Below are 17,350 nucleotides of genomic sequence, written 5' to 3' on the forward strand. Positions count from 1 at the left end.
ATGGAGGAGGCGGTGCAGATGGTGCATCGGCAGGACGCCGCGGTCAAGCAGATGAAAAAGATGCGCCCGAAGAAATTTCGCTGTCAGTACTGCGACGTCGCGTTCAGCAACAACGGCCAGCTCAAGGGACACGTTCGGATACACACTGGTTAGTTGAAGTTCTCGCGGGTATCTACATTAATAATATACTAACTGATATATACGAACAAGAACAGATAGCGATACCTTGACAATATTTTGAAGCGCTTATTCTGTAAGGCAGAAGAAATGCTTCAAGCGTATCTCTCTTCAGACATGATTTTCATTTATGAATCCTTTTTTCTCCAATTAGCTTCACTCTTCTCCTCAATTTTTTTTTATTATCTTATCAAGATATATTCACTTCGTCGCAAATCACTTGCAACCGTTAATCACATCGATAAATTATATGACACGCACAAATGAGCAAATAAAAATATAACATTCCTTTTCATCATTACAGGTGAGAGACCGTTCAAGTGCGACGTTGAATCCTGCGGAAAGTCCTTCACCAGGAACGAGGAACTGACACGACACAAGCGGATTCACACTGGTGTTCGACCTCATTCTTGCGTCGTCTGCGGCAAACGATTCGGGCGCAAGGATCACTTGAAGAAGCACACGAGGACTCACGAAGTACGCGATCCGTATCGTCTCTCGGCGGCGGCGCTAGACATGTTAGCTCTGAGCCATCCATTTCAGCAAGCTGCTGGGCTCGCACCGTACGTCTACCAGATTTGATGCCGCGACATCATGGTATCTGACTGAAATCGCTCTACTTATTAGATTTCAGATTTCTGTGACATTCACCATAGATAACTGCATAGTTATCTCATGTACATATGATGTATATAAAACATTCGATCGACATATTACGGAATATTACATGCGCTGTATTTTATGTACCCAAAATATGGCGCCCTGATTGCCTTGAGAGCTTTAAATCGCATTTAAGTATTTTTGATATGATCATTTACACATGGAGAAATATTTCTTACAAGTCAATTTTCTTACAGTGAAAAATAAAATGTTAAAGTCGGGAGTTTGTCATGTTTTTACCAAACGCTCGTGTCACTTTTGCCTCTCGATTGCACGCATCTTCTTATGATATGACACTAACATAGTATAATGTAGAATAATGTAAATACTTACACATAAAATGTATAAATATTCATAAGATGTAAAATGTGTAAAGAATGTATATATTTTATTATATTTATTATTATTATATTTGTTACATTTGACGAATTATTGTTATAATTATATATGAAATAAAGATTTATAATATTATAAATTAATACCTCATTGGCTCTCGAACATTTACTGCGTATCTATCCTGCGTCGAGTTTAGCAATAATATCACAAATATTTCAAATGTTTCTATATTTATATATAATTTCGTTTTTCTATTTAATTAGCACTCATTTAATTAACATATATAAATTACATGTAAATATACGGTATATCTTGCACGAATGTAAATTTAAATCAAGCTGTAATGTGCGTTCATCATCACTGCCATCAGAACCACCACCATTTTCCCGGCGATTGAATTCAAGATGGCGTCACCAGTCGCGTCAATTGCAACCCCTCGCGAGTAATAGAGAATCCCCCTTGCCCGTTTCTACGGAGCGTTGCAAAGGACGCAGGGGGAACAACGGTGGGTTGCGCCCTTTCGCCCTCGGGAACGCACGGTTACCACACGCCTGTCTGCGTGCTCTTTTTCCGCCTGTTTTTTCATTACAATACGTTTTTATGGGATGTTCCGCGGTTGCGTATGAATCTGTGATTCTGGGGAAGCACGAAAGGGTGGCGCTCACGTAAATGAAAAAATTAAAAAGATCGAGGGTAATTAATTTTCTCACAAATGTTCACATGTTTTAATCTGAATAATTCAAAACGTATGGTTTATGAAATATTCAGTTTTTAATGTGAAATGTTAATTCCACATTAACAAAGTCCAAATAAGAGTCAGTCGAAATGTAATCCTGATGAAGAAAATTCATATGTTTTCCTGATTTTTAATTCGCCAAACAACTATGTACTTCCCTCACAGAATTTGTATTCGTTGACAGTGACTTCATACTAGGATAGCGACAGCTATTAGGCGGATATTAAAATAATTATAAAATAATATTTCAGCTGAGTTCCGAGTAGCTATTACAAGCGACCGATACTCGCGACATGGTATTCGCGAGTCCAGAGGAAAGCTGTAGGAAATATATTGATCATGGTATAGTACACACAGCATGATATAATAGACACACGTAACAATTAATTCATTTTACATTATAAATAGAAAAATGATACGCGTAAGAGACATGCTGCATCTTGACTTTAATACGTAAAGCTCAAAGGAGCTCATGTCAGTCGGAACAACTGACTTGTCTTGTGTGGACAAATACAACGGCGGCAAATGACGTCTTCCTTTGCGTCAAACGGTTTAAATATCCCAGATATACACACACCAGTGAGCAACGAGTATGAATGTGTGCGAATTAGGAGCAGCGCGCCAGATTAGACGGTGACGTTAACTTTCGTCCGAGATTTAACGATCCAGACACAGTCCTGACCAGCGAAATCGGATAATCCGAGAGTCGCTGCGGTAACTTGGCGTTAAGCGAGCTTTAACTTCCGCTCGAGACGTAGCGCGGATAAAATCGCGGCCGAGTGAGATTGAATAAGCCCAGGGCTGATGCGGTAGCTTAGCGTTAAGTGCGCCAGATTCTCACACGGAGAGTTTCGGTAGCAATCCGGGTAGCGGAAACCCCGCTGGGGCATTCGTCGGAGCTCGTTGACACCCTCCTGCCGTTCTACAGATATATGACCGCGAGCCCTCTACAGTTCTTTCTCTAGAGCACGAATCTCTGTCTATCTCACACTTTCTCCTCCCCCTTTTTCTCTTTCTCTTTTTCTCCTTGTCTTTCTCTCTTCATTTACCATCCTGGGCTACGACGTCTTCTCGAGGGTGCGAAACTTCGTTACATTTCGGACATTTTCTGTCCTTAATATTTTAATTTTCATACTTGTATGGAGAAGACACTCTTTATTAAAATGTAATTGTTAAAGAAAAGCATTAAAATTATTCTATATAATTCCAAGTTTGAATATTTCTTTTCGCATATCAATATTTCTCTTTCTTGTTTCTCTTGAATCTCTTATTTTCTCTTCTTTTTCTATCCTGTTTTCTGTCACCCTTCTCAGGTAGCTTTCCCTCTATCCCGCCTGTTGCAATCCTTATTACTGAAGGGTGCCTTTGCCTCCGTAACGGAGGCTAAACGATTGCTTAAACGCGCCTGGATTACAGCCCGAATACGCCTACCTTAATCTCAGATTACACTGGCAGTCTGTCATTATTAAGCCGTTTGACACGAAAGGAGACGTTTGTCGTTTCTCACATAAGACAAGCCGGTTGTTCCGGCTCCCTTGGGCCAAAGAGGCTTCACATATATTAAACTCAAGATGCATCGCATCTCTTACGTGTATCATTTTTCTATTTATAAAATGAATTAATTGTTACATGTACCCATTACATATCATGCTGTGTACTATGATCAACCTACATGTGTATTTCCTACAGCTTTCACCCAGACTCGCGAATACCGGTCGCGAGTATCGGTCGCTTGTAATCGCTACCGGAACTCGGCTGGAATTTTATTTTACAACCGTCTCAATGCCCGCCTAATAGCTGTTGCTATCCTGGTACGAAGTCACTGTCAACGAATACAAATTCTTCCGTTCCTTCGCCGTTCATTCTTCCCGTGTCTGCTAAGGTAGACGCGCGTCCAAACATCACCTGCACGCGGATACGCCGAGCGTGTCATAGCTCGCGTCCCTCGCGCAGAATGATGCGCGCTGCGGGTGGGCCTGTATATCGGAATGTTTGCCCGCGTCATTGTTGCACGTCCGACACTCGATACGTTCTCTCCCCTGCCGATCCGGTTTTAAAAAGCGTTTAGAGCCCCTAATAGAGAGAAAAGGAGATCCGGCCATCCACCCTCCCGCCTTACGCGATATCCCGTCCGGATCGCGCTTTCTCAGGTGTGCCCGGGGTTGAGTGCGTCCTCGCAATCACCGGGGTAACCCCCGGGCACACCCGGGGCGCCGCTGACTTTCTGATGTATGAATCGCTGGTATCCATTCGCAATTCTCTGCCCGACGACGTTGTGTCTCCGCGCGATGAATGCGCATTGATGCTCCTTCGTCGTTGCGCGTTTCTGAAAGGCTCGGACCGCTCGCAGGACAGCTAAGCTAAGCTGCCTGGGGAGACGAGTAGTTTGTATATGATAGAAGGTACGACCCGTGTAATTCGTTAATTGAAGGAGCTAACGGCCGACCAGGTTACGAACGTCATCGCGAAATGTCGCAAACGTATAGAATTGTAAGAAATGCGGAAGAGTGTGAAGTATAGATTTGTTTTTTGGAGTAGGGTATGTGCAATTTTTACGTAGATTTTTATAATGCATTGTTTTATTTATATATCGTTTTACATTGTTGGTATGATATACACATTTTGTACATACTTGATTATATTTCGTAATACTTTTTTCCTTTTTTCTTAGTATTGTAACAAATTTGAATTAAATTTAGAAATATAAGCCAAGAGGATGACATATCTACATACATACATTATAACCCGTTTCAACAAATAAAAAGCGTATTCATCATCGCTGGTCAATGTGTTGTTAGGCAGATTTACTGTCTGATTTCATACATTTTCTTGCCTTTCCAGTTTCCAGATGGACCATAGTTGCAGACAAAGAAATTCGTGTCCCAGCCTCTCTCGTTCTTGTACTTTATTCGGCCGCAACCTATCTTGGCCGTAGTAGCCCAGACCATTTGAGTATAATGAGCAGTGTCCATGGAGAACCTACAAATACATTGTTTTATTTTAAAAATATTTCAATAATGCATTCTTGAGAAACTTGAAATTTTTTTAATCAATGCTACAATAATATATTATAATAATTGCATGCAAATATCTTTTCCATCTTGTAATATGAGTACAAACTATCTCGCACGACAAAAAAGATGATATGTATATACAGTATAATTGAAATATTATATAAAGATTATACAAAGATTAAATATATATTTATATAAAGATAATATATACAATATAATTGAATTATAAGTGAATTAAATTGTATACTGCATGCATAGTCAATGTAGAAAGCAAGATGTAAAAAGTTTATATAATTATAATATTGAATATTTGTGAAGTACTTACTGATATGAAGAAACTAGAGAATTATCAAACAGTGCTACTTCATTGTACCAGTCATCGATCATTTCACCTACACCGGCCGGTTCCATTCCTGTAGCAGAACTTCTGGCTATGTTTTGGCCGACTTGGTATCTTTCTGCCATGGTATTCATTATTTATTAATACATAAAGCGTACCTTTGATGTAATTTTTAAATATGTAAATGTGCTTGCATACATTACTACTTACCTACGTTCTTGCACTTATCATGCTTGTAAATGCATTGATTAGCCCACCTTTGCGCAATTGTTGCCAATTCGTCATCCCAAGTCTGCAAGAAAGTACATATAAAAAAAATTATTCATACAGAATAATTGTCGCAGAATAAATAGTTGCAGAGTTTAAGCTCCTCGCGTTTTTACAGAACTTATTTGTTCCTAAGAAAGTAATCAAGATGTGCGAGTGTGTCATTTGATTTTTTAATTTTTAATCTTACCAAGTCTTGCATGTTAGACGCTGGTGGTTGTGGGCCAGGACTTCCTCTTGTCTCTTGACCGCTAGCAACTCTTTGCCTCAATTCATTATGCTTTCTCACTATCAAGTCCTTTTCAGAATTGGTCAGACCCGCATCATGCGCTTGCTGGCAGTTTGGCCCTGGTGCTGATGACTTTAACAGTACAGAAACAATTAAATATGTAATACACGATGTAAATCGATGTAGGCATGTAATGCTCGATGTATGTTGGCATATATTTATAAAATATATTGTAATTGTATAAATTCATATTTATATACTTACGGTATACGCGCACATCGTGTGCATCTTGCCGCGACATGACGCAAGGTTGCAGTAGTTTACTGCATTTGCGCTAATAAAGACTCCTGCCAATACGGCAAGAGATAGTAAATTGAAAAATCTTGTCATGTTACTTTTCCTGATCGTTACCTAGACGGCTACCCCTCTCTACTGTGTGGAAGTTTAATGGAAAATCATTCGTATTTATATGTTGCATTATCATTCGAAGATATTATTATCATTTTCTTTGATTATTCTATATTGTTTTTTATCACGATTTGTATTATTTTTTCTCTTATCCACTTCTACCTCTTTTTATTTTTATTCCCGTCATAAATTGGTACATAATGTTTTCCTTGCCGATTATCTATAAAACGTCATTGTACGTGACTAACAGTAGAAAACAGTAGAAAAGAGTTTTTATCGCTAATTTGTGCGCGACCGTAAATTTTGTTTAGTAGCTCTTTAACAAAATATTAGTGTATAATAAATTAATTTAAATGAATGCACATGTATCATTATTTTTTTATGCTAGTAATTCCAGAAAACAAGATGTATTTTATCATGTTTTAAAACATAATGATTTTACGTGATAATTATAGAGACTGGTGGTAATTATAAAGAATAACTTTATATCGTTATTTTCTTTACATTAGAATATTTCTCACTTGTGTAGTTATTATTTCTCACTTGTTTATTATTACCTTTGCAATTCTCTCTCTGTATCATTTACTTTTACATAAGATTTTATATCTTATCTAATAAAACAAGATACGATGAATACGATGGTGATTACGAAGGCGGAAGTAATAAAATGTATTTGGACGTGCATTTATGCATTAGAAATAAAAGATTTTATTTGTTAAAACATAAAACATTATCGTGAGTAACGTGTGAGTACAAATAATATTATAGTTAATTCTTATATGATAACAAGTGTATGCTCTTATCAGCTAATAATTAAAATTTATTGCTGATCTATTTCACTTTTCGGGAAAAATGTGGACTTTAAGGAGCTAAACTGTTATTGTAATAATGAACGCTACAGTAAAAGTATTAACAATAAGATACACCGTAGTAAACCAGAATGCTTATAATCCCTGATTTATTTATTTATATTTTAATCTTGAGTTATATGTTTAACACACATATTACGTATGTACAAAAATCTTTCTCTTGTTTGATCTCTCTTTAGTTCTTAGTAGCCTACACACTATCGATGTCGACTGACATAAATAGACAAGATTACTTTCTGATTTCGTAAACTGCTTCACCAAGATAGTTTCCAGCCTTACCATAGTTACAAATGAAGTAATGGTTATTCCAGCCGGATCCCGTATACTTGATGCGGCCACAACCGATCTTGGTCGTCTTAGCCCAGACAATTTGCGTGTAGTGTCCCACGCCATTGATGGACCTGTAAATTTACGGATTGATTTATTAGAAACACGCGTGAGTATAATATTCAATATGTGGAATTCAGGTGCAACTGCAAAAATTGTAATATTTTAAATACTTACGTAAGTCTCCAGACTTGGCGATTGTCGAACAGAGCTACCTCATCGTACCACATTTGGATCATGTCCTCCACGGGGCTGTTGTTCGGTCCTGAATTCATGGTAATGGCCATGTTCTGTCCAACCGCGAATCTTTCTGCGATCAGAAATTCGTTTGGTTTGAAAAAGAAACATTACATAAATAGCGATTACAGAAGTGACAATATAAATAATTACTTACGCACGTTTCTGCACACATCGTGTCCCGGTTGGCATTGGTTGACCCATCTTTGTGCAATCATTGCCAATTCATTATCCCAAGTCTAAAGGAAATGTACAAATTGTTAACAGAATTTTATTATATTTTTGAATATTTCAGAATCTATTGTAATCACGATTTTATTGATTATCGTGAATAATTAATTATACAAAACTGAGATAGATACGGGATCAATTATTTTATTCGATCTATTAGCACGTGATAATATTTGTTGCAACTTATAATCAAAATAAAATATAATAATTTATACCAAATCCGGCATATAAGCTGCTGGTGGTTGCGGCCCGTTTATTCCTCTGGTTTCCTTGCCCGACGCGACTTTTTGCCTCAGTTCATTATGTTTCTTTACTATACGGGCTTTCTCATCATCGGTCAGACCATTGTCTCTCCAATTGCTGCACATTGGTCCCGGATTAGGATACTATGACATAACATCAAATTTAATTAATGTCAAAACAGATCAAATATATCAAATATCAAAGCAAAATATACATATTAAATCTGTAAAAATCGCAATATGTAAAAAATATTTTGAAATTCATATCGCGTGTGAAGACGTGAAAGCGATTGTAGCGTCATATAATTCATCAATTGCTGTCTTTTGCTGCAAACATTTTCAATTATGCAATCAAGTATGTCAATAGAAGCCAGTAGAAGCATGGTACGTTCTTCAGTATTACGCGAAAATTTGGAAAATTATTTTATTTATCATATCAAAAACTTCATTTACGACTGTTGATATATTAATATACTATTTAATACTTACGGGATACCTGCACATTGTATGCATATTGGGGCATGACTCTAAACTGCAGTAGTCGACCGCGGTTGCGCTCACGAACACTGCCGCGATTATAGCAAGGCAGAAGACACTACAGCTTCCTGCCATGATTCTGTCTTGACTGTTTTCGAATCTGCAATCGTCTACTTTAGTGACTCCTTGCCAACTGCTGACAAGTTCAACGGAACAGCTAATTTATATGCCGCTCGTTATCAGTTAACGCCATTATCACGATAATTACCATAATACATTACGCGATTCGCTCATTTGTTCGCAGTTTGTATAAATATTCCTTTTTTTATTTGACTCCTAACCATCATTATTGTACGTGATTTTGTTAAGAAAACATTATTGCGTTAATAAAATTCTATAAATACTAGATTATCAGCGCTATTACAGGTATCATGTAATGTTTATTAAAAGGCGAGAATTCTATTAATGAATTACGAGAGATTTTCTATTATAAAGATGTATATACACATTCTTTTTTTCTTTTCTCTCTTTTTCACACACTTTTATTTTTACAAATATTAAAAATGTATAATAATTGTGCTCAGATCTATATTTAAATATAACGATGTTATATTTTTTATTTTGTTATACTATTGTAATATTATTGTAATATTCTAAATACAAAATATAACAGAGAATATAATATGTACATCTTGATATATCAAGCTTTGCAATATATAATGTTGATGCTATTATATAAATCGCAAAAAGATTGTAAATGCTTTAAAGCTGACTTCTCTTTGTTTTCGAGATTATGGCTCAAAGCGGAAACGGAATACGTTAGAAAAGGAAATAGATATTATTCAGAAACTTATTATGAAAACATTTGAATGGCTATACATAATCATAAGCAGTCGCTAAGCTCAACTGTACTCTATTTAAGTAGTTGTCTAGTTGTTTTTGACATACGGTTTTATAATGGCATTACATAATTACGCATAAGTGTGCTATTAGAGGCCACTTTGGCGTACATCATTGAGGTTTGCATGTGATCGTATGGGATGCTCGATAAATAGTATCAGCTCCAAGATAGCGAGGAAAAGATTTTCGCAAAAATAAAGACAATTCCATACGATGGAATAAATTTTTTTTATTTATTGCGTGATGTGCAGGAATAACGATTGTGAACGTAAGAACAGTATGGCTATTGATATTGCGCTATTAATATTTGCGTGATTGCGTGAGCTATTGGATGATCAGAAACATCTATTACGTGACCTTAGAATCTCTTTATGTAACAGTGTATATTATCTGATATCAGTGTATATCTGATGAAACCAATTAATACCGTTATTCGATATTATGTAATCTTTAGAAAAACAAGACAACATATTATTGCAATCGAGATTATTCTGATGTGAGTTTCGCATTAGAATCTTGATAACACACTCGTTCTCAATACCTAATGTTCACAAAGATCCATATTTTACTCTTACTCTACTTAGTAAGTTCCATATATTAAATATATTAAATTATAATAAATGAATAGTTTTATAGGAATAAAGAGAGGTAGCACATTACTTTTATCTAGACGGTCCAAAGAATTTTTCATGAAACAATAAGAGAATAAGTGAATGATATAATAAGAGAAACTTGTATATATTATATCGATTTCTGTTACAATTACTGACACCCATGATAATGCATAATTGTTAGCGAAAACACGTGTCACATATCAAAATGACCTTTACCAACCGCCTCGTGCAGTATTACGCAATTGCACAATGTGTCTTGCAATTAATACTTATAAAATGTTATGTTAAACACACATAATTATTTAATGATTGATATGTTCATGTACGGCAAGTAAATATTTTCTCTCGTGCGGCAGATATCGGGTTTATTTTGCTTGCTGAATGTTAACCACCACCAATCGTTGCTTTATTTCCTTCCCTGCTTATCTCTACACCTGTACTAATGTTTAGGGGATCGTTATAATGAAATTTATTATTAAAAAATATGTGTCACACACATTTTACTCATATGTAGTGGAAGCGAAATCAGCAAATATTAATTATATATGTATACATCTGATGTAAATAATTGATAAAGTTTTTTGTAGTAAAAAAATTAAAAAGGACTGCAGCAGGTCGATTTTACAATTTATCAACACGCGGTTATGTGCTACGTTATATTTCCCAGAAAATTTCCCATCAAAAAATATTGGGAGATATACATACAAATTAGATACTATTTTTTTACATTTTATTACCTTGGAATTTGATCGTCTCAAGTGGATGTCAATAAAAATGGAAATAATGATATATATACATGATTATGTAACGTATATTAGATTTAGATTACGTAGATTAGATTTAGATAACGTATATTAGACGTGTATTAGATAATTGCAATCTACTAACATAAGATAAAAGTAATCTTCTTCAAATTATCTCACTTTGAGATTATTTTAATATATTATTTAATATTTAATATATATTATATTATTAAAATTATTTAATATAAAAGTTTATTGTATTTCTGTGCGGTCTCCTAACCGCATGTTAATTTATAATATAATATAAAATGTTACAATTCCCTTGTTACATCAGACAATTCCTACTGCTGAAATCACACGTTCCTCATTTAAATCCGAGCATTAACACATTCGTGACCGTAAATCACGATTAGATCAATAGAGAAATTGCGTTTCTCGAAATCTTCGGCTTATCATTATACGCGCCAAAGAAACAGAATGCCCCAAAAACGGCTTGATTTCGAGCCGCGCACTTCACTGAGAGAAATCATCTTTTTTTTTTCTCTATCCACCCTCTTTCCTATTCTTCCGAGACTGTCGGGCGTCAAAAAATGAGGGCCTTAGTGGGCGGGTGGCTATTCGGATCACCAAAGAGGGATGAATGGAAGCCAGAAGTCCATTCACGCGCGCACCTGACTCCACGCTCCGAGTCGTGAGAATCATCCCGGAGATCTTTCAAGATCTCTTTCTTCCGCGCTCGACATCGTGGACGCTCCGCACGAATATCTTCGGGAAAAAAAGTGTGATGCACAGCGATTTTCTCCGCGGCGACGTTTCTCAGGATGCCCTTCGATTGCGATCCACGTTGCCAGATCTTACGTGCATCGCACGTAATGTTAACAAGGAAAATGTGCAGAAAAATTCGAGCGACTCGCGCAGGATATCGATTTTTCATTTCTTTTTTAATTTTAATTACTATGGCCGGTATTCATAGTCGAATCTTATATTTAAGACCGTCTTAAGTTTATCTGAATATGCTGTATGGATCATTTCATTGGCTATGGAGTATCTGAAGATACACTTAAGACGGTCTTAAATATAAAATTCGACTATGAATACCGGCCTATCAAATTCATTCTGGACAATATATCATAATTACGTATGCAAATCTAAGATTTAGTTAATGAACTCGATTATATGAAATCTCCCGAAACACACGGTGGACATATGGAATTAAAAAAAAAGAATGGAATTGATAAAAAGTTACATTTACTTAAGATTATGCGAGAGCGGGCAAGTGGGGGGATCGTTTCAAAAAGAGTAACGTTCAGCACCTGTCGCGCTGTTTCGTACAAACTTACACGTCCCTCCTATTCTGCGTCGATATACCTGTTCCAAGACGAATTCAGTACACGCATCGAAGAATCCAGCACAGCCGCTGACTACTGGATTCTCAGTTCCTTATTCTAGCACGTTCCGGAAATTCAATTCGACGCGCATTAATAATTATCTGCACCTCGCTGGAAGTCTAAGAGAGATCGCTCTCGTGAGAATATAATGGATCTTATTATACTCCTTCCTGGAGTCCATGTGGAAAATGATGATGCAGCCATTGTCCGTTTTGTATCTCTCACGCAGGCAATGGAAATAGAAAATTATTATCTCACTCTAATTTGCGCGAGATCTCAGTCGCAAGTTCCTGTGCAGTAATATAAAAAATATTATTAATTTATTATTGCAATTGCCATAATTGGAATCGAAATTAGTAGAACAGTTTTACATACTTGATTTTTATCTTTTTAATCTCGTTGTTACTTTTCTTTTTCATGCTTTTACTTATCATCGATTTTATTCAGAAATATATTAGTGTGATATCATTATATACGCAGATGACAGAATGATAAATGAGATTAAATATAAAAGATATTGAGAGAAAACGATTTTACATCGTGTTATCCCAAATTGATTCCTCCTTGTCATTCTCCTCATAAGTATCTAAGTTCATATTTTTCTAACATTTCGTGTTCCTCTAATCCTTCATGTGCCTCCAATTTCCCGTGCTTCTCCAATTCCTCCGGTTTCTCCAAATCTTTACGAAGCTTCTTATCCTCCCGCGGCAGCCAAGGTCGCGGTGCCCGGAACTCAAGATCGATCTTCTGCTTCTTATCGCTGTTATCGCCGTACTTTCTGATCCTCAACACGAATATATTTGGATTCTTTTCAAGATCGAGCGGCCGTTTCTCCCTCGATCTGTCGTTTCTCGCTGCAGGATCGTCGCCATCTTTCGCATCCGCCTGAGGATACAGCGTCACCGTGCGACATCCAGTCTCCTCGCAGATCTTCTCTGTCGATGATGTGGCTCCTCGTGGAACGCGATGGAGCTCCAAACTACCCTCGGCCATGTCGAACGCGACACCGTCGTCGCACTTCTTCAAGCTTAACGTCGATTCTTCATCCGCGCGCTGACCGATGCACTCGCACGGGGGATCGTACTCTTGTCTCATCGGCTCCTTGTGCATCCTGACGATCACGCGATTGTCATTGATGACAGCTTCGATCTCCTTGTACGGTTGTCTCTTCCTCACGATCTCCGACACGATTCTGTCGCTTCCAGTCTCCTTCGCGTTTGACACTCTGATTCCTCTCGACTTTGACTCGCCATTGCCCCTCGGACGTCGCTCGCTGATGATCTTCTGTGATTCGCGAGTTGAGACAGCTGGTTGTACTTTTGGATACTGTGTGCTGAGTGGACGCGGACAGCAGGGTGAACAGGGTGCTCCTAATTCAACTGGTTCAGCGATCGATGAGGGTACAGGGCAGCCGCACTTGTGAGTCGCCACGATCATCCTTGTTGTTTCTGTTGTCTTACGTGTGTGGATTACGAGATTGATCAGGTATCATGATGCCACGAGCAAATTTGTAGCACGCTCAAATCGGATTATCCAAATGGTGACATGCTGTTGACCGTGGTTGATTGTTGTTGACAGATTTGTCGGGAACGGAGGAATCCGTGAGGCCGCGACGTGAATTGTTTTTCGATGCGCAATGAAATATGTCGGATGTGCTGAAGAAAATCGATTTAAGTCAATCGCATGCAGCAGCACAACTGCAACGTCACAAAAATGGGGAATTAAATAAATAGTTTAATTTTCATCATCTTTCAAATCTCAATCTGCTGGCGAAAATGCATTTTTCTCGCGACAAAGGTAAATTGGCTATCAAGTAAATTAATAAAAATGAATATAAAAAAGGATGAATTTGCTCAAATTCAAAACTAAGAATAAAAATTTACTGTCATGCCTAAGGAGATAATTTTTAATGAAACGTAAAGACACCTATTTAATGTAAAAACATTTTGAAATGTTTCGAGAAGCTGTATGCCTCTGTCCATCAGTATCCCAACCGTCGTCGCATTTGCCACTCGCCGAGGATGTTTGTCCAAAATATTACCAAGAGATTGGAGCAGAGATGATTAGCAATCAGCTAATCATTCGACTAGAGAAGGATAGGAACAGAAAACGGAAAAAGAAGCTGGAGGAATGGGATCCGCCTTGCGACTGCGTGGAGATTCAAAGACCAACGAGCAAAACAGGCCCCAAGATCATCAATGCAGATTACGACGACCGCATTGTGTTCCGCGTTCACTGGGCATCTCGTTTTCCAAAAGAGGATCCTGCTTACAGATCGCAAACTATCGCCTACAAGGTTCGTTCAGGGGCAAATATATAACTTTTATATTTTTTTATGTGCATGTAAAACATAGTAGCAGGCCAATCTGTAAATTTGCGGAATAACGAAGAAAACGTTTAGTCATTCTCTCAAAATTGCCAAACCAATGTCATTAAAAAAAATGTCATTCTGTAGATCGACTCGTGCAGGGAAAAAGAGGGCAGCCATCAGTGCAAGACTATCACGGTTTACCCTCAATTTATCTCCGGTTCTCAAGAAGTGTATAGTGATCACATAACCGAGGGTAATCAAGACATCTTCTTACTGAGGATAAAAAAGAAAGCAGAATATTCCGAACAGAGCAATAGAAACGTCGAGCTTGAAGTGAGAACACCGAAACCACCAACGCCAACGTCATCGCCTGCAATTGCACCGCCGCAACCAGTTCGCGATTTGGTTGTGGAACATGTTGTAGAAAATGAAGAACCGAGTGAGAATACAGACGACAAACTGGATGAGAAGCCGGTGAAGAAAAGTAAAACACAGCCAAAGAGAAAAAAGAAAAAAAAGCAATTGCCGATTTAAAAGTAATAATGCTTCTCTTTCCTTATATTATGTAAATTATATCAGATAACTAAAAATAAGAATCCGATGTCACACTACAAAATTATGCAAAATATGCGAAAAATATAAAGTATCATCATTTTAACATCATTATACATTCTTGTAACGTTATTATACTTTTTTATGCTTCATATTTTATATTTCTATAATTTTCCGTGCTTTGTGTACGCTTTTGCAATATGTAATTATGCTTAGCGGTAGCGATAAATGGCGATCCATGAATCAGCGCGATTCGGAATTCTTCCTAGGAATTCTGCGCAAAAGCATGAGTATCATGACTCTAAATAGATCCTTCGGTAGCCGATGACATCCCGAAAGCAAGGCTAGCGCTTTGTCAATAACCGTGCGGACTCGCCAATGAAGTGCACAAACTGTCGCACGTCGGATAGGCGTGAATGCGTGAAAATGCAAAGGCTCAGCGTGCGCCTGATTCATTGATCGGCCGACCGGCCGTGCAAAACTGCTTCGTTACGGCCGACCAGATGAGTTTTCCCGTTCGGGACCATTTGCTTTGGACTCCTTTGCTTCGCCTAAATGGATCATCGACGTCGAGCCTCAATGAATCCCGCGACGATCGATGACGACGGCGAAGGGAGTCGGCATTGTTGAATTCTCTACTGCATTATCGTAATTGCTTTAACTCCTTCCTCGGCCATTGTGTCGGCAACATTTTGACGATTGCCAAAGCCAAGCTTTAGTTCGTCTACTGAAGAATAAGAGGAAGGCTACGGTGATTTCTCGCGTGTCCACATTTATGATCCCTCTAATCTTGCAATCATTGTAAATCACCCTCGTGATTAGGTTAATCAGTTATCGGGTTATTAGGTATCGGGGATATACACGTGGAAACACATACGGCAAGAAATATTTTTGCACTTTAAGCCCGTTTTAGACTATGCAATATATTGCACAAGATTTGACGCAATGTTTCAAGCAAGAAATATTGCAGAATATCATACACAAATTGCAAGCAAATTGCATGTGTTTCGTAAATTGCGCAAGATATTGAAAACGTGCTCTATTCCTGAGCAAGTTTTTCTCTGCTGGCATGCGCCATGGTACGTTTCGAGATCTGTTCTTTTTAGCTGAACTGTCTGCATTAATACAAAAAGTATATACATCTGTTCGTTTTAGCTGCTTGCACTAGTGCAGAAAGAATCTCGAAAAAGAACAAACTTTTGTTACCTACTTATTTGTTTATGACTAGTGCAAGTTTGTTTATGATAATCGCCTCGCTACTCGCCTCTGTATTATTCGTTTTATTACATATGTTCCTATTAATAAGCATGCTATTCCTACACAGAAAACAGTAAGTGTCAAATCAAAACTTATATACTCAAATTAACGCGTTCATTGTTTCGTATATACGCAACAATCTATAATCTTCTTAAAAGAATTTAATAAGCTTAAATTTCAACTATATTATAGTCTTATTTTAATATTATAATTGCCACCTCAAGAATACAGTATAAGTTTAACATTATAATCTTTGATTTAAAAATATGTTATTTTTTATATCTAACATTGTTTCCTCTTCATTCAAGAAAATTATTCTTAAATAATAAGACTATCTATATTTTTCTTGATTGAATTATATAAAATTGCTTTTTTCAATCAAGTTTTCTTCGTTTAACGTAATATAATTTTAGTTGAAGATTACTACATTGAAACTAAAGATAGTTTTAAAACAAGTACTTTTTTTCCGTGTACATAGCTGATACATTCTCCATGGAGAATATACAGGGTGTCCCGGGTTTTAACCGACAAACTGCGGGAGCATATTCTACTAGTGGAAATAAGAAAAAATTCTTATATCGAGTTTGCTTAGAAATGCTTTATTACAAAGTTATAAACCAATATTGAAAAGACATATCAGATAAGTAACAACGGAATATAGTGTAGAATTTGGAAGGTCGAAGATGTTTATGTTACGTGTATTCACATGTATTCATGTTCACTATGTTCAAACGATTCAGTATGATTGTTACTTTCACAACAGTAGCTGTTAGATTTCAATCGTCGTGTGAACTAGTAATTACTATCAGAATGCCAAAAGTGTTTTCAAATGGGGAATACACTGATATTCATTTCGTGTACGGATTCTGTGACGGAAATGCACGAGCTGCCGTACGAGAGTATCAACGTAGATTTCCTAACAGGAGAGTACCAGGTAGATTTAAAGCAACGAATTACTAATTCAGTTACTGAGATGCAAGAAAATTTTCAGGAATGTCGTACTGTAACAAATTCTGTACTACGTCGATGTCTAGC

General features: G+C 37.2%; 5 protein-coding genes across 5 annotated transcripts; 2 read left to right on the plus strand and 3 right to left on the minus strand.

Moving 5' to 3' along the window:
* On the plus strand, positions 1 to 759 carry LOC105278944 (zinc finger protein 436). Its single transcript, XM_011338409.2, has 2 exons — positions 1 to 148; positions 482 to 759. Exons 1-2 carry the CDS (start codon positions 1 to 3, stop codon positions 757 to 759), a joined length of 426 nt encoding a protein of 141 aa, XP_011336711.2.
* A 3,711-nt stretch (positions 760 to 4,470) lies between these two features.
* On the minus strand, positions 4,471 to 6,208 carry LOC105278932 (venom allergen 3). Its single transcript, XM_011338396.3, has 5 exons — positions 6,024 to 6,208; positions 5,721 to 5,891; positions 5,474 to 5,555; positions 5,249 to 5,381; positions 4,471 to 4,888 (listed from the first exon to the last, which is right to left on the minus strand). The coding sequence occupies exons 1-5, from the start codon at positions 6,147 to 6,149 to the stop codon at positions 4,714 to 4,716; spliced, it is 687 nt and encodes a 228-aa protein (XP_011336698.2). The 5' UTR covers positions 6,150 to 6,208; the 3' UTR covers positions 4,471 to 4,713.
* A 643-nt stretch (positions 6,209 to 6,851) lies between these two features.
* Positions 6,852 to 8,747, minus strand: LOC105278931 (venom allergen 3). The gene is made up of 5 exons (XM_011338395.3): positions 8,563 to 8,747; positions 8,047 to 8,217; positions 7,758 to 7,839; positions 7,541 to 7,673; positions 6,852 to 7,437 (listed from the first exon to the last, which is right to left on the minus strand). The coding sequence occupies exons 1-5, from the start codon at positions 8,683 to 8,685 to the stop codon at positions 7,266 to 7,268; spliced, it is 681 nt and encodes a 226-aa protein (XP_011336697.1). The 5' UTR covers positions 8,686 to 8,747; the 3' UTR covers positions 6,852 to 7,265.
* Positions 8,748 to 11,912: 3,165 nt separating this feature from the next.
* LOC113561458 lies at positions 11,913 to 13,650 on the minus strand. The gene has a single exon (XM_026967786.1). It carries the CDS (start codon positions 13,630 to 13,632, stop codon positions 12,772 to 12,774), a length of 861 nt encoding a protein of 286 aa, XP_026823587.1. The 5' UTR covers positions 13,633 to 13,650; the 3' UTR covers positions 11,913 to 12,771.
* On the plus strand, positions 13,588 to 15,207 carry LOC105278930. The gene is made up of 3 exons (XM_026967787.1): positions 13,588 to 13,680; positions 13,774 to 14,491; positions 14,651 to 15,207. Exons 2-3 carry the CDS (start codon positions 14,147 to 14,149, stop codon positions 15,038 to 15,040), a joined length of 735 nt encoding a protein of 244 aa, XP_026823588.1. The 5' UTR covers positions 13,588 to 13,680; positions 13,774 to 14,146; the 3' UTR covers positions 15,041 to 15,207.
* Positions 15,208 to 17,350: the final 2,143 nt, after the last annotated feature.

Source organism: Ooceraea biroi, chromosome 2 (genome assembly GCF_003672135.1).
Source record: "Ooceraea biroi isolate clonal line C1 chromosome 2, Obir_v5.4, whole genome shotgun sequence".
Classification (NCBI taxonomy): domain Eukaryota; kingdom Metazoa; phylum Arthropoda; class Insecta; order Hymenoptera; family Formicidae; genus Ooceraea; species Ooceraea biroi.